Source organism: Lithobates pipiens, unplaced genomic scaffold (assembly GCF_037356315.1).
Source record: "Lithobates pipiens isolate NorthernLeopardFrog02 unplaced genomic scaffold, aLitPip1_a1.2 Scaffold_22, whole genome shotgun sequence".
In the NCBI taxonomy this organism is placed as follows: Eukaryota; Metazoa; Chordata; class Amphibia; order Anura; family Ranidae; genus Lithobates; species Lithobates pipiens.
The window spans coordinates 157,845,589-157,872,931 of NW_027507784.1; the positions used below are offsets into that span (position 1 = coordinate 157,845,589).

A 27,343-nucleotide genomic window follows, 5' to 3' on the forward strand; every position below is an offset into this window, starting at 1 on the left:
GAGTTTTTGCACCAATTGGGAGAAGTCCCAGATCCTCCCTATAGACCCCGGGCCACAGAGTGTGGCTGAACTGGCTAGTCTAATGTCTTGGGTCTCTTCTATTTGTTACTTGGGTATTACACTTTTTTCTAATGCACAGGAATGCTGCCAACTTAACTTGTACCTGGTTGTGCGAGTCATTAGGCAGAGGTTTGATGCTTAGGACAACTTTCCCCTAACAATTTTGGCAGAATTAACTTAATTAAAATTAAAGTACTTCCTGCTCTTTTATATGTACTCCAACATTCCCCTACGTGGATCCCTAAGGTCTTTTTTAACCAACTCCTTCAGTTCTCAGCTCTTTGCTATGGCAGTCCTGCCCACCTAGGTTTAGTAAACAGATTCTCTATAAACAATGGATCCGAGGTGGTTTGTTATGTCCTGACTTTCACGCATTTTTTTTAGCTGCCCTCCTGATCCATGCCCACAATTGGCTGATTTTGGAAGATTCCGAATTCACAGTAGTCTTAGAAGCATCCTATACGGGCTTCTTTGAAACACTCTGCAATTTGTTTTATTGGGGGGAGCGGGATGCATTTAAATTTCTTACCCCATCAATGAGAGCAGTCATTACGGCTTGGTTTTTGACCATGTCTAAACTCTCCTCAACCCCTGCCCTTTGGTCTGCCTACACACCCCTATGGTACAACCCTACACTGTCAGAATTTGAGACCCTTCCAGATCTGGGCCTCAAAGGGTAGTAAATGTTTATACAACATACGTGATAGGGGATCCTTGATTAACTTTTTTAGATTTTTGCAACTCTGCCATGCCTGTTGTTCACAATTCAGTACAGATTTGATTCATTTACTAGCTGAAACTTGGAGTCTCTTCTATGTGACCCCTACTTGAAAAAATCATTATCGGTCATTTAGAAGGCGCTGTTACCCTCAATTCATGTTGTTTTGACTCCTTGCACTCAAAGTGGTGGGCATAGGTGGCAGAAATGGATGCAAAGGACTAGGTAGAAGATATTGGGGACTACCCCCTTTCTCAACTAGTGGCAACAAGAGACAAACTAATACAATTTAAAATATTACATATGGTACACTTAACACCACCTAGACGACAAAGAATATATCCTGGCTGCCCCCCAGCAGAATATTTTCATATATTTTGCTATTGTCCTTGCATTGGTGAGTTTTGGTTGGAGGTCCTAGATTTCATCTACTCCTTGACCACTGTTAAAATCCCCCATATAGTGGATGTGTGCTTGCTGGGCCTGGTCATCTACTAGAGTGATTAGAACATTGCTTCGTCTGTTTCTCTTGTATCACAGGAAGGCCATAGTTTTGAAGTGGAAAGCTGATGAGTTCCTGTCACTAAATTGCAGGAAAGTGTTAGTTAACTCAGTTGTAGCACTTTATAAAATTACTTATACTGTACCTCCGAAGGAAATCTGAAACATTTTAATAAAATATGGGGAGTTTGGTTTTGATTCGCCTTCTACTGCTGATACTACCTGTATGAAAGGAGGGAAGGCCTAAGAATCCATGGGTGTGGATTTCATCTAATAGCATAAATACACTCTTACTTTGGGATTACCTAATTTTCTGTACTTTGTTTTTAATTTTGTTCTTTTTGTTTTGTACCCCTTTGGGATTTTTTCAATAAGGATATATGCTGTGATTGATCAAAAAAGGATCTCCTCCAAGGCAGGTACCCTTCCAACATGTACTCCTTCTGATATCTTATAACTGCCATGATTGATAATCACCCCTGAGTGCTATTTAGTTAGTGCTATTTTTTTCTGTTTTTGTGTTGTACTATTGTGAGCTGGGGTATGCCCAGAGGCTCTGTTTTGTAACTTCTTTTATCAATAAAAAAAAAAAGAAAGAAATCCCAGGAACATAGTGAATGATTGGTACCGACTGTTCACTGTGTTCATTCAGAAAAGGAAGGGGCCAGTAAATATGACATATTTACCTACCCCACACTGATTTCCATCCTGAAAGATGCGAGAGGGAGAGGAAGTGGAGTTGGCGTGGGGGGGGCCCAGGGGGACCTGAGCTTATATTATTTTCTATTTCATGAAGACGTTTGTATAAAAAACCAGCAGGAGGGAGAGGAGGAGGAGAAGCTGGTTTTCAGCTGCTGCAGGGGGGAACTGCAGGGGATCAGTTCCTGTAAATGCCTCCCCCACCGCACCAATCATGCCTTCCTGCCCAGGATCCCTTTCCTTCTGCTTGTCAGCTGTCTGGGCTCAGTAAGACTGGTGGTATCCCCTAATTGGCAGCCCTGCAGCAACCCACTCCTTTCCATTCTTCTCAGCTCCCTAATGTCTAAGGTGACCTTCCTTCACACTTTGTGAAGCTGAAGTTTATCATCCTACAGGCAGCTTATGCACTTGGCAGTTGTACATTTTTAAATGTAACCATTATCAGAGGCACAATATTAAATATTAAAATATCAAGGTCTATGGTATCAAAGCAGTGGCCACAAGGGATAGGGTTCTAGTACCCGCCTTGTTCTTATCAATCACAGATGAATCACTACATTACAAAAGGTGTTTTTGTGAACCATGAATGGAATGTCATAAACTTCTCTTTTCTACTGCAAATTGTTGGTAATAAACGGTCTTCTCCTAGCCTTACCTAAAATAGAGATATTTAGTCTGTAGATAACTGAGCCCTTGGCATCTAATGAAGGCTTTTAAGGAAGAGCTGGTTAATGGATTTAGTATTCTACTAAATACCCCAGACTATAAATAACAATGCTCTAGGCTATGGAATTCTATTCAATGGATCTTAATGGACCTTAGAAGTATAACCTACAAAACTATACACTCAATAGATAAAAGAAAAATATTTTTTTACATGTGTGTAATATATCTGAAAAAAAAATATGATACACCCATTTTTTTGTTGTGATATCGTAGAACTCTAGGATTTTTTTTTTTATTAAAATGTGCTTTTTATTAAAATGTAACAAATAGTTAATTCCCATGATTTTCTGGTAGAGTTCACAGAATACAAGGTGTTCAGTAAATAAGGGGAGTGGGGAGTGTATAAAAGACACTGGTTTTTATGTATGAGAGCCATAGCCAAAATTATAGCGAGAGCTGTATAATCCAGTTTAAATTAAACTGCATTAAAGAGAACACAGCAATACTAGACAGTTAACTGTTTGTTACACAGCATATTTAAAAAAAATGTTTGCCTGGAATTCTGCTTTTAATTTAATTTTGTTTTACTTATTTATGTAACAGGATAGGGCTTGATGGTTTCAATGTTCACCTTTAGGCCACATTTACATTGAGGTATTTTACAGGCGTTTTTGCACTTAAAAATAGCATCTGAAAATCACCTATAAACTGCCTCTTCTGCAGGCTCAGTGTGAAAACCCGAGCACTTTAACACTGGGGCTTGCAAGTCCTGCAAGCAGCATCTTTGGGGTGGTGCAGAAGCGGCGTATACACCGCTCCTAAAACTCCCCTGCCAATGAAATCAATGGGCAGCGCTGCAGAAGCTTTGCGGGCGCTTTTAACCCTTTAAAATGCACCCCGCTAGCGGCCGAAAAGCAATGCTAAAACGGCGGTAAAGCGTCACTAAACCTAGTGGCGCTTTACCGTCAACACGGCCAACGCCTCAGTGTGAAAGTGGACTTACCCATGCTCTTCTTGGCCAAAAGATATCCTAGGTCTTCTGGGTTGAATGACGCCCACTATGAATGCAGGGAGCCATGGCCCTATAGAGAGTGGTGCTGATGTCACCATGTCAGCAATGTTAACTGCATTAGTGAGGACTGCCTAGCCCAGAAAAAAGGAAAATGTGAAAAGGACCTTGTGGCTTCACAGGACCAGCCTTAAAGTGTTAGTAAACCCAGTAATATGAAAATTGTTCATCGCTCCCCACAGTGCCCACAGCTTATAAATCTTCTTTTTACATTAAAATACTGCCACTATATACAGTGCCTTGCGAAAGTATTCAGCCCCCTTGAACTTTTCAACCTTTTGCCATATTTCAGGCTTCAAACATAAAGATATAACATTTTAATTTTTTGTGAAGAATCACCAACAAGTGGGACACAATTGTGAAGTGAAACGAAATCTATTGGATAATTTAAACTTTTTTAGCAAATAAAAAACTGAAAAGTGGTGCGTGCAAAATTATTCGGCCCCTTTACTTTCAGTGCAGCAAACTCACTCCAGAAGTTCAGCGAGGATCTCTGAATGATCCAATGTTGTCCTAAATGACTGATGGTGATAAATAGAATCCACCTGTGTGTAATCAAGTCTCTGTATAAATGCACCTGCTCTGTGATAGTCTCAGGGTTCTGTTGAAAGCGCAGAGAGCATCATGAAGACCAAGGAACACACCAGGCAGGTCCGTAATACTGTTGTGGAGAAGTTTAAAGCCAGATTTGGATACAAAAAGATTTCCCAAGCTTTAAACATCCAAAGGAGCACTGTGCAAGTGATCATTTTGAAATGAAAGGAGTATCAGACCACTGCAAATCTACCAAGACCTGGCCGTCCCTCTAAACTTTCAGCTCAGACAAGGAGAAGACTGATCAAATATGCAGCCAAGAGGCCCATGATCACTCTGGATGAACTGCAGAGAACTACAGCTGAGGTGGGAGAGTCTGTCCATAGGACAACAATCAGTTGTACACTGCACAAATCTGGCCTTTATGGAAGAGTGGCAAGAAGAAAGCCATTTCTCAAAGATATCCATAAAAAGTCCCATCTAAAGTTTGCCACAAGCCACCTGGGAGACACACCAAACATGTGGAAGAAGGTGCTCTGGTCAGATGAAACCAAAATCGAACTTTTTGCCCACAATGCAAAACGATATGTTTGGCGTAAAAGCAACACAGTTTATCACCCTCAACACACCATCCCCACTGTCAAACATGGTGGTGGCAGCATCATGGTTTGGACCTGCTTTTCTTCAGCAGGTACAGGGAAGATGGTTAAAATTGAGGGGAAGATGGATGCAGCCAAATACAGGACCATTCTGGATGAAAACCTGTTGGAGTCTGCAAAAGACCTGAAACTGGGACGGAGATTTATCTTCCAACAAGACAATGATCCCAAACATACAGCAAAATCTACAAAGGAATGGTTCACAAATAAACGTATCCAGGTGTTAGAATGGCCAAGTCAAAGTCCAGACCTGAATCCAATCGAGAATCTGTGGAAAGAGCTGAAAACTGCTGTTCACAAACGCTCCCCATCCAACCTCACTGAGCTCGAGCTGTTTTGCAAGGAAGAATGGGCAAGAATTTCAGTCTCTCGATGTGCAAAACTGATAGAGACATACCCCAAGCGACTTGCAGCTGTAATCACAGCAAAAGGTGGCTCTACAAAGTATTAACGTAAGGGGGCCGAATAATTTTGCACGCCCCACTTTTCATTTTTTTATTAGTTAAAAAAGTTTCAAAAATCCAATAGATTTCATTCCACTTCACAATTGTGTCCCACTTGTTGGTGATTCTTCACAAAAAATAAAATTTTTATATCTTTATGTTTGAAGCCTGAAATGTGGCAAAAGGTTAAAAAGTTCAAGGGGGCCGAATACTTTCGCAAAGGCACTGTACCTTTTTGGCTGATATGTATATCATAGCCACATGATAAACTGCAGGGGGTCTGCCTCAGTGCCGATTGTTCAGGTAGGGGGAGATTTTCACTACAGCCTGTGTCCTCATGCTGTTATGGGAGGCAGATCATCCATCAATCAAGATGTGACATCCCATCCACTGTGTTATTTTTTAGTTACTGGGCATGGAGGAGGAGGAAGGAACTGGGATGCCATTTAGGATCTGTATACACACCCAAATGTGTGATGTCAATATCATGTGACCTGAAAAGCTCAGCTCAACAAGGAAATGTTCTTTCCAGCAATAGACACCAAACTGAGCATGTGTGGGGAACCAAACTGAGCATGAGTGGGGGGCCACTCTGTCTGTGTCTTCTCTGGCCTTGCCAAGAGAGACCCTGCATGAGGGGACAATCTGTCCATACAGGATCAAAGAGCCTTCTTAGACAATATGAGGATTAACACCTTAAGTGCCACAGTGAGTATAACAAACATGCTATGCTGCATATACAGACAGATTTTACTGTTGCAGGTTTTGTAACACTTTAACATTTTAGAATATGTAAATAAGCCAGTGAGGGTCCAAAAGGATGGGGGTTGATTCCTTTATACTATCATGTGACTTCCGGTGCAAACACAGGAACGTCTTGCAACCCAGCATTAGAAGTACACATGGAGAACTTTTCAGGGGGAGGAAGCAGACAAAGCAACCTCCATGTCGATGTTTCATCCTCAACCACAGATTGGAAGGATGTAGCTACTGCTGTGTCTGTTAGCTTTACATATAATTTAATACAAGGTGTCAAGACACAAAGGGGGAAATTTACTAAAACTGGAGCGTGCAAAATCTGGTGCAGCTGTGCATGGTAGCCAATTAGTTTCTACCTTTAGCTTGTTCACTTACGCTTTGACAAAAAGCCTGAAAGCTGATTGGTTTCTATGCAGTTGCACCAGATTTTGTACTCTCCAGCTTCAGTAAGTCAGCGCCAAAGTTCCCAAAGGACTATACAGCACTATGTACAGAAAGCACAGCAGAATAAGTTGGTTCCTTTCTTGGAGAACTATGGAGAGAAAGCACGTTATTTCCTTACTTGGGGCATACAGAAAGAAAGCACAAAAGAGTTGTTTGGAGATTTTCATCATCCAAACAAGTGAAAACTGAAATGCAGTCTTTTTTAAATTGTCCTTTGCGTGGTACTGGTTACTTTTTGCAAAGTGAAATTTTACCAAATTCGCTATGCTCTGCTGGAATGCAAAAGGCAAATTCCCCCTCAGTCAATCAATCATTTAGTTGTTTGTAGAAATTTCATTTTTTCAGTGAAAGGAAAGGAGAACATGTAAAAAAGGAGACTAGAGCTTCATGTAAAAATACAATCTATCCCTATGCAATATTTCATATTTATTAAACAACCAAAAATCCTTTTTTTTTTTTCCCCTGAGCAGTAACGTAACAATTACGGTATATATACAAAACTACTATACATTCCCTTTTAAATGAAATGATGTCCAGTATAATTTCAGGAGGAAATGTTCTTACTTTTGTTTTGTAAGTAGGTAATTTAACACACGATTGTAAATAAATATTGCTTCTAATACCCAACCAAGCTGCATCATTATTCTGAGCTAATTATCCCGTTTTGCTGATTCATTTTTATTTAAACATGCTGAAACAAGACAATGGAATGAGCAAATGTTGAGTCAGCAAAGTATTCCCTTTCTATAGCTCCAGCTTATAAAACGTAATATTATTTTTCCACAACTATTCCTTAAGCGGGAGTCCGCCGGGACTCCGCGTTTTTTTTTTTTTTTTAAAGCCAGCAGCTACAAATACTGCAGCTGCTGACTTTTAAAATAGTGACACTTACCTGTCCAGCACACCCGCGATGTCGGCACCCGAAGCCAATCTTTCGATCGTCTCTCGGGTGCTGCCACCGCCATCTTGGGTATGGGAATCAGGAAGTGGAGCCTTTCGGCTTAATTTCCCGGTTCCCTACTGCGCATGCGCGAGTCGCGCTGCACAATAAGGATGGACCCGCTGCCTCTGGGATCTGTGTGTTTCCCAGCAGGCAGCAGGGGGACTTTCGGAAAGGGGCGTAATCTACGCCCCTTTCCGCAGAGAGCTATCCCGGAAGTGGGTGCAGATACCTGTACTGTACAGGTACCTGCACCCCCCCCCCTGAAAGGTGCCAATTGTGGCGCCGGAGGGGAGGAGGGTTCCGATGAGCGGAAGGTCCACTTTAGGGTGGACCTCCGCTTTAGTGGTCCACATGCAGAAGTTAGCTACTCCATGATGCTGTTGGCACAAGAAACTCCAATGTTAATTTGAAAGCACCATGGCAAGGAGAGTATCTAGATGTTTTGACATACCTTGCTATTTGTATATGCTACTTTTAGAGCACTCTACTCACTATCAGGTTTAGTATGTTCTGTACATAAAATGTCTATGAATACTTCAAGGTGATATGTTATACATAAACTATCAAAGCTGAAAATGTGCAAAGTTATTTTTTTCAAGTCATTGAGTGGTTGGCCTTTGTTCTTGTAAGACAGCGGTGCTTAACTAGGGTTAATTATACTGACACATATGGTGGTAGTATGGAATTGGATCTCTGAATGATTAAAAAACAAATGAGACAGGATTCTCTGTATTATTCAATCCGATATCAAAGGGGAGAAATAAACTTGATGTGTTGGAACACAGCTATTGACATATTTTTAGGTCATCCTTGTAACTAATAGGCCTGATGAGCAATTTGGAATAGGAGGTATGGGAAGATATTCAGCAATCTATTAGTGGTCTGTAATTGTAAAAAAGAACCCCTGCTGTTTGACTACTAATGACAATAAAAGATAATTTTAAGAATTATTGCTGTTTAAAGCTGACATTTAGATATGTTTTTTATTGCTTGGTTATAATGGTCCAGCTTGGACCAATGTAAATATGCTTAGGTCATACCTGAATAATCCTTATGCAAGGTGCCAATCACTGTATTCGTTGCCGTTACTACAATGAGAGCAACAGTCTTCGGGGTCCAGTGCACACCAGCTGCAATCTTGCATAGTAACTAACCACAAGAGGATGCTTTATTGGCACTGCCCCTATTTTTTCCAATACATACAAGGCTTCTTTAAAGCAGATCTTCAGTAATTTTTTCAACTTTCCATCTATTAAATCGTCTGCCCTTGTTGTTTTAACTTTGGATAGTACATTTTTTTTTTCTGCCAGTAAATACCTTATACAGCCCACTTCCTGTTTCTTGTCTGGTAAAAAGCCTAGGCTTATGACATCATGCACAGGTCTCTCTCTAACTCTTGTGAGAGTTTGCCAGGAAGGGGGGGGGTGAGTCAGAAGAGGGCCAATAAGAGATGCAGGGCAGCAGAGCTGGAGGTGTGCCCCTATGTGTCTGTGTAAATGCAGGAAGTGAACAGGCAGCAGCTTCAGATGCCCACAGTTAAAATGGCTGCAGCCAGACTTAGTGGAGGGATATTTCTGCAGCATATTTGGCAAGTACAGAATCACAGTTTATATAAAATAACATGCAAAGTGGTTGGAGGGAAGTTTCAGAATGGCAAAGATGCTTTTATTATATATTATATGCACAGACTGCAGTTCCTTTTTAATGTTGATGGGTATAAGCCAGTAACTCGGTGGACTCAAACGTTGAAAATATTTATTGACTACACAAGTATATCCAATAAAACAATGCAATGCGTTTCAGCTGCTGTGGCCTTACTCATAGCCAGGCGTTCTTTGGTTGGATGATGTAGAGGGGCAGTGCAGTGATAACCTACACATCTCAGTCAGAGAATGCATTGCATTCATTGAAAACATACAAGACTTTGTCTAAATGGTGGCAGTGCCGAACAACCGACCCCCTGTTGTTAATATGTGGAATTACAGCCACTAGGCACTGGACCTGGAGACTGCTTCAGGCAACTACTACAGTGATTTGCAGCCCACATAGTGATCAGTTATGAGATATGCATACTTACATTGGGACAAGCTGGACCAATGTAACCAAGTAATAAAAAAAAAACATTAACCTTTTTTACATTTATGTTTAATACATTTAAAATTGACAAGACTTCCATGCAGAATAACCGGAGCCAGGAGCAGTGAAAGTTTCTATTTCAGGCTGCATAATGATGTCGTCACTCAATACTTGACAACATTCTGCCTGCTAAGTGATAATACCACCCTCAAAGGGGACTGTGTAAATATATGCTGTACTTCGGAGTTTGTTTATCAGGGGATAGAGTTAAGCCATGCATTCCTCCAATGAAGAATCCTTACAAACATTAATCTACTGACTAATCAACCTTTGAGAAAGTGCTCCATTTATTCCTGCCTCATTAATGTCTTGGGGCACAATGAAAAATCTGAGGCATCTTCTTGGTCAAATGTCAGTGTAGACAGGTACATTCAGCACATGTAGTGATATATGAGGGAATTATATTATGACTAATTTTAGAAGTGATGTCTGAATTTGGTGCCTTTGGACTCTGTCCCCTAGTTGCCCTCCCCCCAGGAAGTATTTTGGCCTCTTTTGTATACTTGTACATTATAAAGTTTGAAAGTCAGGGCATCAGACTGCTTCTTTTCCAAGGTTGTGAATATATTTTCAAAGCCCAAGTGGCTAAAAGATAAAACATACAATACATGCAGACAATAGTTAATACATAGGATTAGATCTCAAAACCCACTCTACTCCACAAATAGACTAATGCATACAGTATAATAGTGAGGCATAAGAGAGTGGGTGACAAGAGAGATCAAAAAAGGATGCAAAGTAAGCCAAAGAAATACTATACTATATTATATGTTCTCAGTCTTCCGGTTTGAATGGTGCTGAATGTCACTCAATGTGGAAGATTGAGGACATCTAGTGGCAGAAAGAAGTTACTGTGAGGACCAGTGGGTACTGCAGCCAGAGCCAATTTTTTAACACCTCCAATGGACCTTTTTTTAGCCAGAGTTTGACTTTAGGACGTTTGAGCTTCGTAGTCACCTTTACTTTTTTCTTTTACAAAAAGTTTTTTATTATGCAGTCAAACAAACAGAGCCAACAATTGGACAGTTACAGTACAATGTGAATAGGTGCAGCCTGAAAGAACATAACCAAGGCACAAAGCCTTACAGTATAAAAATACCAGATCCAAGCCATTGTTTCGGTTTCAATAACACAGAAACATCAAACCACATGTCAAATTATATATACATACAAACCTTAAAGGAGTTGTAAAGCTGAAGGTTTTACATCTTAATGCATTCTATGCATTAAGATAAAAAAAAACCTTCTGTGTGTAGCAGCCTCCCCAGCACCCCCCAATTACCTATCTGAGCCCCTTCTCTCTCCAGCGATGTCCACGATCTCCTCAGCCGTCCAGAACACTCCTCCTGATTGGCTTAGATGGCACCATTGGCTCTCAATCAAAGTGAGTCAGCCAATCAGGGGAGAGAGGGGGCTGGGCCAGGTCAGGGCTCCATGTCTCAATGCATACACAGAGCTCTGACTCGGCTTGGGTGCCCCTTGTAGCAAGCTGTTGGCTGAGGGGGCACTCAAGGGAGGGAAGGACTAGGAGCAGCAAAGAGGGACCCAAAGAGGATGATTCGAGGATTTGTGCAATACTAACACACAGAGGAGGTAAATATAAGATGTTTGTTTTGTTTTTTTCTTCTTTAAAAAACAAGCCTTAAGGGCCGGTTCACACTGCAGGCGAGGCGACTCCGACTTGCCTCGCCGCGACCTGCCGCGGCCTCAGCGGCGACTTGCAAATGACTTCTGTATAGAAGTCAATGCAAGTCGCCCCGAGGTCGCCCAAAAGTAGTACAGGAACCTTTTTTCTGAGTCGGAGCGACTCGAGGTGCGCTACTCTCAGAACGGTTCCATTGTACAGAACGGGGGCAACTTGCGAGAGCGAGGCGAGGCGAGTCGTGTCACCTCGCATCGCCCGCTGTGTGAACCGGCTCTAACAATCACTTTACAATCACTTTAAGTGATTAAACATAAAACATGCTATATTGTCATGAATGAGAGTTACTCATATAGTAACCGTCCAGGCCAACGCCTGGTGGCCACATAATCAGATTAGCTAACCCAGAAATAAGAAGACAGAGGAAATGGAGAAAGGGAAAAGGAGAAACAAGATAAAGAAGAGAAAACGAAAAGAGAGAATTAAAAGAGGAATCCCAGGAATCTGCAATGTAGGATCACTAGATCAACAAAAGAGTATTGTTCAATAGAGATTGCTGTGCGTGGGCAAACCAGGATTGCCAAACCCAAAGACATTTCCCAAAGGTATCTGATAATATGGCTGTCAATTTAATTGACCATAATGTCATTCATACGGTTTTTGAAAGCTTTGAAGCTAAGAGTTGGGGTTTTCCAGGCTCTTGCAATAGTCAACCAGAGTTCTCACATATGCAGAGTGAGGGGCCCTGGGATGTATCTTCTGAGTGGGTAAATGGGTTTTGGAGTTTTCCTCCAGGATTAGCAACTCCTGGACTGGGTTTACATTTTACTGGAAATTAATATTCTGATTGCACAGGTATTTTAGTCAAGGGGCTGTCTATGGTTCAGGGCTCTTTCCCCTGGAGGACAACTCACCCTCTTCACACACACAAGTGATCATCTTTGCATCCACCTCCACAGCCAATTGTTGGTCATATACTGGGCTAAATGATGGCCAGTATCATGCAACCCACTTCATATAAGCCCAGGCAGTCAATGACACAACCCCTTGAGATGTTTCATCATACTGCCTGGGCTTTACAGTTCCCCTGTCCTGGATGTAATTATTAGTGAGTGTCATTCAGTCCAGCAGGAGAATGCCACTACCACTGATGAGGAGAAAGAGCAAGCCCCCCCATAACATCCCCCGTGCATGCAACCAGAAGGCTACAGAATTAAAGGTATGCACAAAGTGATATAAAAAAAGGCAGAAGAGCTTCATGGAGGAGCGCAAACAGTGGGGAAAGTAAAAGGCTGGAGTTCTGCTTTAACATATAGTGTGCTGAAATTTGCACAACGTGGGCATCAGATGTTAAGGCTGACTTGATTCCAGCCTCACTTCCAGTTTTGTACAGTTCTACAGGCTCCTCCACTGTACTGAAATTTTAACTGCATTGATTTCACTGCACATTGTGAGTTCTGCACAGTAAATTAGAAGCTGAAGCAAGTCCAAAAGAGCCTGCCTCCTTTCCTGGTTGAAAGATGTCTAGAATCATCTAGCATCATCTAGCTCTTTCCTCCCCAGCCTTGTCCCTTGCCCGCCACTTTCTTTCATTGGATTTCACTTTTTATCAATCATGGAGGCTCAGTATCACAAGCAAATGCAGCCTGACGTCTGCCCATTAGGGCATTGATATTGTCATTACTCCCCCCAAGAGCCAGCCTACTGCTTGCATCGGGGCTGGGGGTTCTTGAAAGGATTCCTGTAGCAGGTTGCTGGCCCCTACCACCAGCCATAACCTGCCCATATTGCATAGGAAAGCACAGAGCCTGAATGATGATGTTGTTGCATTTAAAATAAGACGTGATGAAAATGTAAAGCTTTTATTTAAAAATGTTATTACAAGGCTGATGAAAGGGGGAATGAGGAACCAGAGAAGGTAAAATATGCAAATTCAACTTCACACACACACACACACACACACACACACAAACACGTCTTTAGAGCATTTTTAATTATATACTAAAAATTGGCATCAGTGTAATCTGGGGGCAAAAAGTAGCAACTGCCTGATAAAATCCATTGGTAAATCCAAAGTCCAAAAGCATAAAATGCATAAAAGCATAAAAATGTCATAAATCTTACTTGTTTAGTGATAGATCAAGGATAAATCCGGATCCAAAGGCCTCTATCTGGAAACTGGCTTGAGCAAGATGCACAACCTGTAAGAAGAAAATCAAATATACAGTAATTACATTTCAATTTGCAGTTATGAAACCTACTTGGAGTGAATAAAGAACCAATAATTGTTTTAACAGTTTGTCTGCACTTTAGATTAATGGCCCCATAATATCATTCCATATCTTACCTTATTCATTTATGTATGGGTCAGCCTTTCCTTAAACCCTAATGTGTATGAACAATAATAAAAACCATTGTTAAAGGACACCTTCCTTGAGAAATGATCAGCCAGTGTCCAGATAATGTTACACTGTAGTCCAAGCCAAGTTTTTTACTGCTGATTAACACCTCCTCGATTAACCACCTTTCCCTAATCTGTATTTAAATATCCCCCAGCATGCTTCCCCGGTCTTGGAATATATTTATAATTGCCACACGTTTAGGACCCAGCAGCTGACACTTTGCTTGGTTGGTGGCTCTCAGTTCCGACTGTCACTGACAGCTCCAGTCTCCATTGATGTTTGTGAACCAATCAGAATGGTTCTGATGACATAGTGATTTTAAGCAAGCTGGAGACTTTAATTAAAAAAATGAAAGCCATGTTTTGGCTTTAATACTGTAATTATTAGATACAGAGGAATCCATAAATTATTTTTAAAAAAAGTAATTCATTAACTTTAAGCCCTTGTACACACGGGCGGAGATTCCGACGGAATGTGTCCTATCGGACGGATAATCCGACTGTGTGTGGTCTGCATCGGACTGTTTCCGTTGGAATATCCGTCGGACCCAATTTTCCAACTTGTTGGAAATATTTTCCAACAAACTGGTCCGATCGGACATACTCCGATCATGTGTAGAGAATTTTGATCGAACAAAGTGCCACGCATGCTCAGATCAAATTCCTACACCAAAGCTATTGGCTACTAGCCTGAACGTAGTCCCGTCGTAACGAAATAACGTCATCACTAGTGATGGCCGAACGGTTCGCCCGGCGGTCGTTTCGCGGCGAATTTCCGACTTTCGCCGTCCGCGGGTTCGAACGCCTTTTTCCGTCGTTCGCCCCGGCGGACTTACGTGTTTAATGTATACAAGAACTTTAACCTTTCGTGACACGTTTATCATGTGTTACAGGACAACCAATTGAGACATGACAGCTCATGGACACTTGGACATTCCCCCTAACCTATAAATACACCCGATCCGGTGGCCATTTTACATTCTTTCTTCTGTCACTGTAGGGAAAGGATCCTGTGTGGAGTAGGGACAGAGAAAACGCTAGCTATTTGGTACACAAAAGTTCTTTTCAGGACTGGTATAGGTGTTAGGTCAGCAGCCTGAGTTTCTTTTGTCAGTTTAGATAAAGGGACAGAGCGCTGTATGCTGCTATTTTAGGGACAGCTCAGCCAGATTAGTCTTTCTTCATCATCATCATCATCATCATCATTAGCTGTTACTATCAGGTCCACAAAAGAGCTGTTCCAGCTAATCGTTCCAGCCTACTCTTTTTTGCCAATTTGTATAGGGACAGGCAGGAAGCAGTGTGTCAGGCAGTGAGGATAATTTTAAAGACTTGCTGTTACTATTAGTTCCACAAAGGTTCTTTTCAGGACTGGTATCAGTGGTACGGTAATAGGCTTGTACACGTATAATATTCTTTCTTCCAAATATAGAAAGAATATTATACTTGACTGCTGCCCTTCTGCTGCAGTCTGCTAATCATTCACAACTCACTTGTTCCACAAAGCTCTTTATCAGGACTGGTAACTTGGTCTGTCTAGGGTGCTACGGTACATAGGCTTGGGTGCGGTACAGTCTGCTGTTCTGTAAGGACCGCTATCGGTCCACAATACATAGGGTTGCCGTGCACTACTGCTGACCGCTGCCCTATACTGCAGCAGTCCTTCAGCGGTATAGGGACTGACGCACAGTCTGCTAAACACTAATACACAACCTGCTTGGTCCACAAAAGTTCTTATAAGGACTGGTAACTTGGTATAGGGTGCTACGGTACATAGGCCTGAGTGCAGTACAGTCTGCTGTTCTGTAAGGACCGCTATCGGTCCACAATACATAGGGTTGCCGTGCACTACTGCTGACCGCTGCCCTATACTGCAGCAGTCCTTCATTGGTATAGGGACTGACGTACAGTCTGCTAATCACTAACACACAACCTGCTTGGTCCACAAAAGTTCTTATAAGGACTGGTAACTTGGTATAGGGTGCTACGGTACATAGGCCTGAGTGCAGTACAGTCTGCTGTTCTGTAAGGACCGCTATCGGTCCACAATACATAGGGTTGCCGTGCACTACTGCTGACCGCTGCCCTATACTGCAGCAGTCCTTCATTGGTATAGGGACTGACGTACAGTCTGCTAATCACTAACACACAACCTGCTTGGTCCACAAAAGTTCTTATAAGGACTGGTAACTTGGTATAGGGTGCTACGGTACATAGGCCTGAGTGCGTTACAGTCTGCTGTTCTGTAAGGACCGCTATCGGTCCACAATACATAGGGTTGCCGTGCACTACTGCTGACCGCTGCCCTATACTGCAGCAGTCCTTCAGCGGTATAGGGACTGACGCACAGTCTGCTAAACACTAACACACAACCTGCTTGGTCCACAAAAGTTTTTATAAGGACTGGTAACTTGGTATAGGGTGCTACGGTACATAGGCCTGAGTGCAGTACAGTCTGCTGTTCTGTAAGGACCGCTATCGGTCCACAATACATAGGGTTGCCGTGCACTACTGCTGACCGCTGCCCTATACTGCAGCAGTCCTTCATTGGTATAGGGACTGACGTACAGTCTGCTAATCACTAACACACAACCTGCTTGGTCCACAAAAGTTCTTATAAGGACTGGTAACTTGGTATAGGGTGCTACGGTACATAGGCCTGAGTGCGTTACAGTCTGCTGTTCTGTAAGGACCGCTATCGGTCCACAATACATAGGGTTGCCGTGCACTACTGCTGACCGCTGCCCTATACTGCAGCAGTCCTTCATTGGTATAGGGACTGACGTACAGTCTGCTAATCACTAACACACAACCTGCTTGTTCCACAAAAGTTCTTATAAGGACTGGTAACTTGGTATAGGGTGCTACGGTACATAGGCTTGAGTGCGGTACAGTCTGCTGTTCTGTAAGGACCGCTATCGGTCCACAATAGATAGGGTTGACGTGCACCACTGCTGACCGCTGCCCTATACTGCAGCAGTCCTTCAGCGGTATAGGGACTGACGTACAGTCTGCTAAACACTAATACACAACCTGCTTGGTCCACAAAAGTTCTTATAAGGACTGGTAACTTGGTATAGGGTGCTACGGTACATAGGCTTGAGTGCGGTACAGTCTGCTGTTCTGTAAGGACCGCTATCGGTCCACAATAGATAGGGTTGACGTGCACCACTGCTGACCGCTGCCCTATACTGCAGCAGTCCTTCAGCGGTATAGGGACTGACGTACAGTCTGCTAAACACTAATACACAACCTGCTTGGTCCACAAAAGTTCTTATAAGGACTGGTAACTTGGTATAGGGTGCTACGGTACATAGGCTTGAGTGCGGTACAGTCTGCTGTTCTGTAAGGACCGCTATCGGTCCACAATAGATAGGGTTGACGTGCACCACTGCTGACCGCTGCCCTATACTGCAGCAGTCCTTCAGCGGTATAGGGACTGACGTACAGTCTGCTAAACACTAATACACAACCTGCTTGGTCCACAAAAGTTCTTATAAGGACTGGTAACTTGGTATAGGGTGCTACGGTACATAGGCTTGAGTGCGGTACAGTCTGCTGTTCTGTAAGGACCGCTATCGGTCCACAATAGATAGGGTTGACGTGCACCACTGCTGACCGCTCACCTATACTGCAGCAGTCCTTCAGCGGTATAGGGACTGACGTACAGTCTGCTAATCACTAACACACAACCTGCTTGTTCCACAAAAGTTCTTATAAGGACTGGTAACTTGGTATAGGGTGCTACGGTACATAGGCTTGAGTGCGGTACAGTCTGCTGTTCTGTAAGGACCGCTATCGGTCCACAATAGATAGGGTTGACGTGCACCACTGCTGACCGCTGCCCTATACTGCAGCAGTCCTTCAGCGGTATAGGGACTGACGTACAGTCTGCTAAACACTAATACACAACCTGCTTGGTCCACAAAAGTTCTTATAAGGACTGGTAACTTGGTATAGGGTGCTACGGTACATAGGCTTGAGTGCGGTACAGTCTGCTGTTCTGTAAGGACCGCTATCGGTCCACAATAGATAGGGTTGACGTGCACCACTGCTGACCGCTGCCCTATACTGCAGCAGTCCTTCAGCGGTATAGGGACTGACGTACAGTCTGCTAAACACTAATACACAACCTGCTTGGTCCACAAAAGTTCTTATAAGGACTGGTAACTTGGTATAGGGTGCTACGGTACATAGGCTTGAGTGCGGTACAGTCTGCTGTTCTGTAAGGACCGCTATAGGTCCACAATAGATAGGGTTGACGTGCACCACTGCTGACCGCTCACCTATACTGCAGCAGTCCTTCAGCGGTATAGGGACTAAGAGTTTTGTCACAGGGTCATTTAAAAAATGACATGCAGAGGAAGAGGCAGGCCATTCCGCAGGGGTGGTAGGGGTAGGGCAGGAGCAACAGGCTTGAGCCAAAGTGGGAAGTTGCAGAAGGTGCGTTCAATTACTTTAAAGGATGCACCAGACTTGGTTGAGTGGCTCGCTCAGCCTTACTCTTCTGCACCCTCCTCATCCTCTCGATCTGCACCCTCTTCTTCACTCTCTGCTATGTGCACCCCCAAAGACACTACCACCAACAACACGACCACCACCACCACCACCACATACCTTCCGCTTGAGTCACTGGAATTATTTTCCGATCCATATCAAGAGGACATTTCTGATGCGCAGCCACTCTTGGTATTGGATCAGGAAGAGGAGGTAGCAACAAGCGCTACTCAGCAGTCTGACGCCAGTACCCAGATCAGCCCAAGGAGGAGGTTGGTCCCCGGTGTTGCTGCCTACTCTACTTATAGCGGTGGGGAAGGTGACGTTGATGATGACGTGTCTAGTGATGTCACGTGGGTGCCCACAAGAGAGGAAGAGGAGGGGAGTTCAGAGGGAGATATGGACCAGCAGATAGGGAGGAGAAGCAGCAATGACTTACATTGCACAGCAGGGACAAAGCAGACTGCAAATGTATCAGGAGCGAGTCATCGACCATGTACGGTCACATCTGGCGCTCCCAGGACACCGGCACATGGCTCCGCAGTGTGGGCTTTTTTTAACGTGTCCGCTGCTGACAATAGCGTTGCCATCTGCAATCTTTGCAGTCAACGCGTTAGTCGCGGTAAGCCCAATACTCACCTAGGGACGACCGCCTTAAGAAGGCACATGAGCAGCCATCACCGAGCCCAGTGGGAGCAACGGAACACACAAAGCCACACTGCAGGCTCTCACCGTCCAGCCTCGTCTTCTACTTCTCCTTCTCCTCTCTCCTCACAATTGTCCTCCACTCCACCTTCCATCACGCCAAGCTCACATTTTTCTGCAAAAAGGCAGGCTTCCGTGGGCCTAATGTTTGAGCGTAAAAAAATGATGACGCCGGATAACCCTCTTGCCCAACGGTTGGCGGCTGGCTTGTCAGAACTCATAGCCCGCCAACTACTGCCATATAAACTGGTGGACTCGGAGGCCTTTCGCAAATTTGTGGCCATTGGAACACCACAATGGAAGGTCCCAGGAAGGAAGTATTTCTCAGAGAAGGGCATCCCAGAGCTATATGGCCATGTTCAGCGGCAAGTGAATGTATCTCTGGCACACAGTGTCGGTGCCAAGATACATCTGACCACAGACACGTGGTCTAGCAAACACGGGCAGGGAAGGTATATCAGTTTTACTGCCCACTGGGTGAACCTTCTGACGGCCGTCAAGCATGTAACCCGTGGCACCCGTGTAGATTTGGTTTTACCGCCACGGATTGCATGCAGGCCTGACTCTTCTTCTCCTCCTCCTACTCCATCCTCCTCCCTCTCCTCCTCAGCTGCCTCCTCCTTTTCCGCTGCTAGCGTCTCTTCCACTGCACCGCCCAAGCTCCCCAGAACCTATTCCACATGCCAGGTGAGACGTTGCCATGCCGTGCTGCGTCTGTTGTGCCTGGAAGCAAAGAGCCACACTGGCCCGGCACTCCTTTCAGCTTTGCGTTCACAGGCAGATGAGTGGCTAACACCGCTCAATTTGACAGTTGGTAAAGTGGTGTGTGACAACGGTGCCAATCTGCTTAGCGCATTGAAACAGGGCAAAATCACGCACGTGCCGTGCATGGCACACGTCTTAAACTTGGTCGTGCAGCGATTCCTTGTCAAATACCCTGGGGTCCAGGACATCTTGCGGCAGGCAAGGAAAATCTCGGCCCATTTCAGAAGATCTTACACGGCCATGGCTCGCCTTGCTGACATTCAGCGGCGACACCATCTGCCGGTCAGACGTCTTATTTGCGATTGCCCGACGCGATGGAACTCAACCTTCTATATGCTTGATAGGCTGCTCCAGCAGAAACGTGCAGTTAACGTCTACCTGTATGAACTCTGCGAAAGAAACGGTTCTGGGGAGCTGGGTTTTTTTTCACCGCGCCAGTGGCTGCTCATGCGCGACACATGCAGACTTCTGCGGCCATTTGAGGAGATCACCAAACTGGTCAGTCGCAGCCATGGCGCCATCAGTGACATGGTACCTTATGCCTTCTTTCTGGAGCGTGCATTGCGTCGTGTCATTGATCAGGCTGTGGAGGAGCAGGAGCGGGAAGATGAGGAAGTCGCAATGCTGGATGAATTCCCAGGGGGGGCTACTCTATCTGAGACAAGTCAACAACAGGAGTCTGATGAGGAGTCAGAGGAGGATGGTGCCGGGGCGGATGAGCAGGAGCAAGAAGAGCATGCTTTAAACCTTTCTGGGATCCCTGTTGTGCGAGGATGGGGAGAGGAGAATGAAGAGGACGACATTATCCTGGATGATGAGCAGGAGCCAGGCCACCACACCGCTTCCACTTTAGTGCAAATGGGGGCCTTCATGCTCCAGTGTTTTAATAGGGACCCCCGTATAAAAAGCATGAGGGTCAAGGACCAGTACTGGGTGGCAACGTACTTAGACCCCCGGTACAAACACAAAATGGCGGAAATGTTACCGCCGTCGCAGAGGGCTGTCAGAATGCAGCACTTCCAGGCCTTGCTTCGAGAAATGCTGCATTCTGCTTTTGCGTGCGCTGGCAGAGGAGCAATTCCCACTCCCAGAGAAGGATTTGCGGGTACCAATCCAACAGCGCCTGCAAGAAGAGGCCGGTTTGAAGATGTGTTGGTGACTTCGGATATGAGGTCATTCTTTCAGCCGACCCATCGACAGGTGTCATCCGGATCCAGCATCAGGGAACGCCTAGACCGTCAGGTGTCCGACTACATTGGGTTAACGGCCGATGTGGACGCTCTGAGGAGTGATGAACCCCTAGACTACTGGGTGGGCAGGCTTGACCTCTGGCCAGAGCTTGCCCAATTTGCAATCGAACTGTTGGCTTGCCCCTCATCCAGTGTCCTGTCCGAAAGGACGTTCAGCGCAGCAGGGGGGATTGTGACCGATAAGCGTACTCGCCTAGCTCACCACAGTGTTAACTACCTCACATTTCTAAAAATGAATGAGGCATGGATCTCGGAGGAATTCAACACATGTGATCAGTAGACCATGTATATGTCTATAAACAATTTTTGGAATCAAGCACACAGACCTTCTTAATTCATTTGGCTCACTTCCCTGACCCAAAAAAGCACACCGTACTATATGCCCCTACCCTCCTCTTTGAAGAGGTTGAGCGGTGTCATATTTCTACTGGGGCTGCTTATTATGAGGGGTTCCCACCATCCCTGTGCTGTGCTGACTTCCTCCTGGGTGTTCTTATTATGAGGGGCTCCCACCATCCCTGTGCTGTGCTGACTTCCTCCTGGGGGTTCTTATTATGAGGGGATCACACCATCCCTGTGCTGTGCTGACTTCCTCCTGGGGCTGCTTACGGTGCTGCTGTCAGCGCTGTATGTCACGGAGCTGCTGTCAGCGCTGTATGTCACGGAGCTGCTGTCAGCGCTGTATGTCACGGAGCTGCTGTCAGCGCTGTATGTCACGGAGCTGCTGTCAGCGCTGTATGTCACGGAGCTGCTGTCAGCGCTGTATGTCACGGAGCTGCTGTCAGCGCTGTATGTCACGGAGCTGCTGTCAGCGCTGTATGTCACGGAGCTGCTGTCAGCGCTGTATGTCACGGAGCTGCTGTCAGCGCTGTATGTCACGGAGCTGCTGTCAGCGCTGTATGTCACGGTGCTGCTGTCAGCGCTGTATGTCACGGAGCTGCTGTCAGCGCTGTATGTCACGGAGCTGCTGTCAGTGCTGTATGTCACGGAGCTGCTGTCAGCGCTGTATGTCACGGAGCTGCTGTCAGCGCTGTATGTCACGGAGCTGCTGTCAGCGCTGTATGTCACGGTGCTGCTGTCAGCGCTGTATGTCACGGAGCTGCTGTCAGCGCTGTATGTCACGGAGCTGCTGTCAGCGCTGTATGTCACGGAGCTGCTGTCAGCGCTGTATGTCACGGAGCTGCTGTCAGCGCTGTATGTCACGGAGCTGCTGTCAGCGCTGTATGTCACGGTGCTGATGTCAGTGCTCTGTATTACGGTGCTGCTGTCAGTGCTCTGTATCTCCTGCACCCTCTTGTTTGCCTACCCTGGTCCCTGACCTTCCCTCTCCTCCATTGCCTTCATTAGCTCCATAGTCCTGAATTGTCAGAACAATTTCCCAAATAAAAAAAAAATGCTTGTAGTTATCGATCCCAAATTCACCTCATACATGTATTATGCTATTGTCCAGGTGGTGGGACTACGTGCTACCCCCTAATAATTACCCCGTGGCCGCAAATTCGACCTAAAGGTTTGCGAAATTCGCCTCCCATTGAAGTCAATGGAGCCCGCGGCGAACGGTCGTTTTCGCGAACGTTTGTGTCCGTTCGCGTTTCGCGTTCGCGAAACGTCCCGTCGGAAGTTCGTCCATCACTAGTCATCACGTTCTGAACGATCGGATTTTCCGACAACTTGGTCCGACTGTGTGTATGCAACAGTTTCTGACACAATCCGTCGGACAAAATCCGTCAGACAAAATCCAATGGATTTGGTTGGCAGAATTTCCGACCGTGTGTACAAGGGCTTATACTGTAGTTATCAGATACAGATGTATCCATACATTATATTAAAAAAGTAATTCATATCAATGGTATCATTTTGTTTTACATTTTTGCACATTTGCCAGTCTATAATAAAATAATTATTGAAAACAAATAAAGTCCTGTTATTATTCTTAAAAAAATAAAAAACTGTTAATTAGGTATGCAAACTAATCATAGAGTTATTGTCAAAGAAAGTGCATATACTTAGTAGCTAAATGTTTTCTGTAGTTTTGAATAGAGTAGGGGTAGATTAGTATCCCTGTCAAGATTGTATTTCTATCTATGTTCCAACCACCAATCACCCTCTGTGATTGTCACAATGGCAAATCAAAACAGAATGTGATGGGAAATCCAAATTTTGAGAATTATCACCAGAACAAGAGGGAGGGGTAACTCTGTTCTTCTCACTTACTAGAAGTCAAGGGAAATCCTCCCAACAAGCCACAAACAGCTAAAAAAAGAGACGTCTATCAGGGGTTTAGCAACCCCCTACCAATCCCTAAGCAAAACAAAAAACCTCTTTACATACACTAAAATAGAAGCATACTGACAATGATTAATTTGTCCTGAGCATCCAAGCATCAATACAATGTTTACTGTATAAGGAAACAGCAAAATGGTCTTCCAAACTAAAACTAATATCTGATTGGACTGTATTTGCTGTACAACACCATGATCCTCTCTAACATGTAAGAGATTCAGTTTATACTCAATAAATGTATTTAATCTAAGAGCAATATCTAATAGAGGCTAAATCAATTCATCATAATTAAAGTGTTAGTTGAGGCTCATTATATCTATTCTTAGAAACATTCCCTTCTCCCTCCTCCTATCTATCCTACATACCCTGTATAAAAAAAGATCTGTGTACTTACCTTTTTTGTAATCTGGTCTGGTCCTGTAACAGGATCTAGTAACTCTAGCTCCTCTATGTAAAGGAGTTCACACCAGCTGTGATTTTCCAGTGGGCCAAGCCTAGGCTCCCATGGTCCATCCATTATTGACGGCCCCCCTCTCCCCTGCAGCAGCCACTCACTGACACAGGGGAGCTTGAGTGGCTGGATAACGTAACCAGACTAGACTGGATTAAAAATAGGTAAGTACACAGATCTTTTTTATACAGGGTATGCAGGATAGGTGGGGTGTGTTTTTAAGAATAGTTAGGTTTTTCTTCCATTTAAAGGGGAAGATAATGCTATCCCTAGATTTTATCTGATGGTAGGTTTTTTTGGGTGTTCTAAACATTATTCTAGTCAATTCATACAGGAGTTAATTCATGTGCTGATGAAGATCACAGAAGGCTAGTAAATTGCAGCACAACTTTGTGGTACAGCTTATAATGGTCTGGATCAAGTTCTAAGTTACATAGTTCAAAGAGTTTGGATAGGTCACAGCCAACTCACAGTTGTTCAACAGAGTCTCTCAGGTTCTACGATGGTGGCCCAATGCCCAGAAATGCCCAGAAATCAAGATCATTTGTGCAATATGAAACTGGCACCATGAAAAATATTTCTGCATTACAAATGAGATCACTCTTTCTATCAATATATCACACCATGCAAAAAAGTCCATACAATTGCCAGATCTATGTGTATACTGCTGCCATATCACAGACTTAGTGAAACTTTTTTTTTTTTTTGTATATCTTCAGAGTCAAATTAATTATAAAGGACATCAAGGGTGTCTGTAAAAATGGTGTGTATTCAACCAAAACATTATTTTTAAATGTGGATAAAGAAGGAAAGTGAGAGAACCATTGGCAGGTTTTCATTGCTGTCTTTGTTTCTGCTCTTTCTGCATTTGTCCTGGAGGCCATTGTCACTGGGACACAAAGTAACAAGGAATCCAAATGTTTATGGTTGTCACAGAACAAGAGGTGAGGAACAAATCTTCCAATAGTGACATCTTCCAATAAGACAGGATTTCTCCTCACTTTGGAGAGATTTTCTTCTGTTTCCTTGTTGAGTCAACAATCTCCCCAATGGCGTGCAGGCAATACAAAAATAGATGGCGGTCTAACCATTTCCTATTCTGTCTAAAATAAAATAAAAATGTGTTTCCGCTGCAGATACACTTTAAATACTTTTGGACAATGTATTTGGTGGTTTTTAATATCAGGCAGGCTGTGTAGGAGTCAGTCTATATCAGCCTTTGTTTGGTGAAGTAGTAACAGGCCAGGGTTTTTGTTTATAGCCGAATGTTCTTTATATTTCTTTATTATTATTATTATTATTATTATTATTATTATTATTATGAAGAGCCTTGGGATCCAAGCTTTCTAAATATATTGGTGTTTGAAGGAGTAAGAAACCAAAGTAATGATGTAAGCAAATGTTTGCGAGAGTCAGATAGGGACAGAGTTTCTTCATCAATTCCACCATGAGCAAACATCAGAACATTACTTCTTGTCACTGGATCTATGATAATGCTAACAACACCCTCAACCCCACATTAAACTCACAAGGGGGTTGATTTACTAAAACTAGAGAGTACAGAGTCTGGTGCAGCTGTGCATGGTAGCCAATCAGCTTCTAACTTCAACTTGCTCAATTAAATTTTGACAATAAAACCTAGAAGCTGATTGGTTACTATGCACAGCTGCCCCAGATGCTGTGTGCTCCAGTTTTAGCAAATCTCCCCCAAAGAGTCTTAAATAGCAGAAATTATCACACAATGGTGTTTATTTATATGAACTGGAGGGTGCTAAATCTGGTGTAGCTGTGCATGATAGCCAGTCAGCTTCGAACTTCAGATTGTCCAGATTTTGCACTCTTCTCCAATTTTAGTAAATCAACCCCTGTGTGACAACAACTTTAGCAAGGTAAATTTATCTTTGTATCTTGCAAAGAATTCTTTTATATTTTTTCTTTTATATAAAAAGTCACTTTACTGTCTTTTGGGGTGCATTTCAATTTAGCTCCATATAGAACTTTATGTCCAGGAAAGGCTGCCCCGACTAATGGAAGGAGTCTTATAGCTGTCTCAAATACTGCATTATTCAGTCGCTCACAGCTTTCTCCCTGAAATGCAAACTGCTTAATACAAATGAGAGTGTACTCTGCTCTTTTTGAGCTTGCTGATGCCAGCGAATGATACAAGAGTGAAATGGAGAGCCTGGGGAATAAAGTGTGCCTCCTGGATGTGCTGCAGTGTGAAAATAGCACATCCAAAATGTACTTCATTGCAGAATGCACACAGAAATTCATAAAAAAAAGTGCATTGCTGCAGTTTATGTTATTTTAAGTTAGCTTTAACTTTTTGGACCTTACGTTCTCCTTATTCCCCAATAAATAAAATAGGGGGTAAAGGATAAAGAGAAATACACAAAAGGCCTGCCAAGGTTTTCACTAACACATTTCTGTGTTTCAGCATAGAGAATTGACCATACTGTGCGCTTCTGTTTAGTGTGGTTAGTTTTAGCAGAAGAACTGACAGGGACAACAGGGATTTCACATAAAGGAAGCAATACAAAGAGAACAGGATACTTTCTTGCACAAGTACATGGTACAGCAAGCACATATCAGAAAATAAATGTTGGGGTAACAAATAGAGATGGGCTAAACAGACCCCTGTTCAGTTCGCACCAGAATTTCCGAACACCGCATAAGTTCGGACCCGAATAACGAACCCCATTAAAATCAATGGGACCCGAACGTCAAAAATCAAAAGTGCCCGTTTTAAAATCTTATATGCAAGTAATTGGCCACACAATGTTCTAGAGGTCTGGGTCCTGCCCTGGGGGACATGTATCACTAAAAAAAAAGTTTGTGAAAAACTTCATTTTTAAATGAGCAGTGATTTTTTTAAATTTTAAAGTGAAAGCCTAAAAATAAAAAAAATCATTCCAATATAGTGCCTGGGGGGGGGGGGGGGATGGGGGTGAGGGGGTCCCCTTAGTCTACCTGTAAAGTGGCAGATCTGTACCATGTCAAGAATCTCCTGGGGAGCCAGTGTGAATGATGAGGTCACAATGTAATGCACTGGGAACAAGATTCGAGATTTTTTGTATAAAATCTGGTGTCTCTTTGGCTGTTGGTGACACTTTCCCACCATAACTCTATAGAAGTACTCTTGATGAAAGCAAGAATTGGCCTTGCTGTAAAACAGGTGCAGAAAAATTACTCTTTGGGTGTCGGGGGCGGCTCCCAACATAACCCTATTGAGGTGCTCTTGATGAAGGCAAAAAAAATTGCAATGATATGCATATGGTTGGTGTTTTTGCCACGTTTGATGTGCCTGAGACACAGTTTTCAGATAGCAACAGTGAGATCTGCTGCAGAAGTGCTGAAAAAGACCCAGACAGCTGAGCTTTGGGGAGTGGGCCGGGAAATAAACAGCTGCAGAATGTGATGGATTAGGGTGGCTGCTCTCTCTTTCATGATTTTGGCCTCCTTGGGGTTGTGCCGCCTCATTTTCAATTTCCTCCTCTGTTCTTTCCATCACCCAAGTGGCATCAGTGACATCATCATCTCCATCTCCTCCATCTCCTTCATCTTCATCATCACCACTGGAGACAACTTGGCAATATGCCGCAGTTTGGGGAACATGAATGACAATTTGTCTACCAGTGTTCCTCCCTCTCTCCAGGCTCATGTTTCTGTCATCCTCAACCTCAGAACCAAAATCGGAAACCATTTATGGCTGGGCATC

General features: G+C 43.9%; 1 protein-coding gene across 5 annotated transcripts in view; it reads right to left on the reverse strand.

Annotated features, from left to right (window-relative positions):
* Positions 1–27,343, reverse strand: part of ADAM23 (ADAM metallopeptidase domain 23) — a 318,865-nt gene that overhangs the window by 190,200 nt on the left and 101,322 nt on the right. For all 5 annotated transcript variants that reach the window (XM_077448514.1, XM_077448511.1, XM_077448512.1 and 2 more), the window contains exon 3: positions 13,398–13,474. In XM_077448514.1, the coding sequence (XP_077304640.1) occupies positions 13,398–13,474 (77 nt within the window). The remainder of the gene's footprint in view (positions 1–13,397; positions 13,475–27,343) is intronic.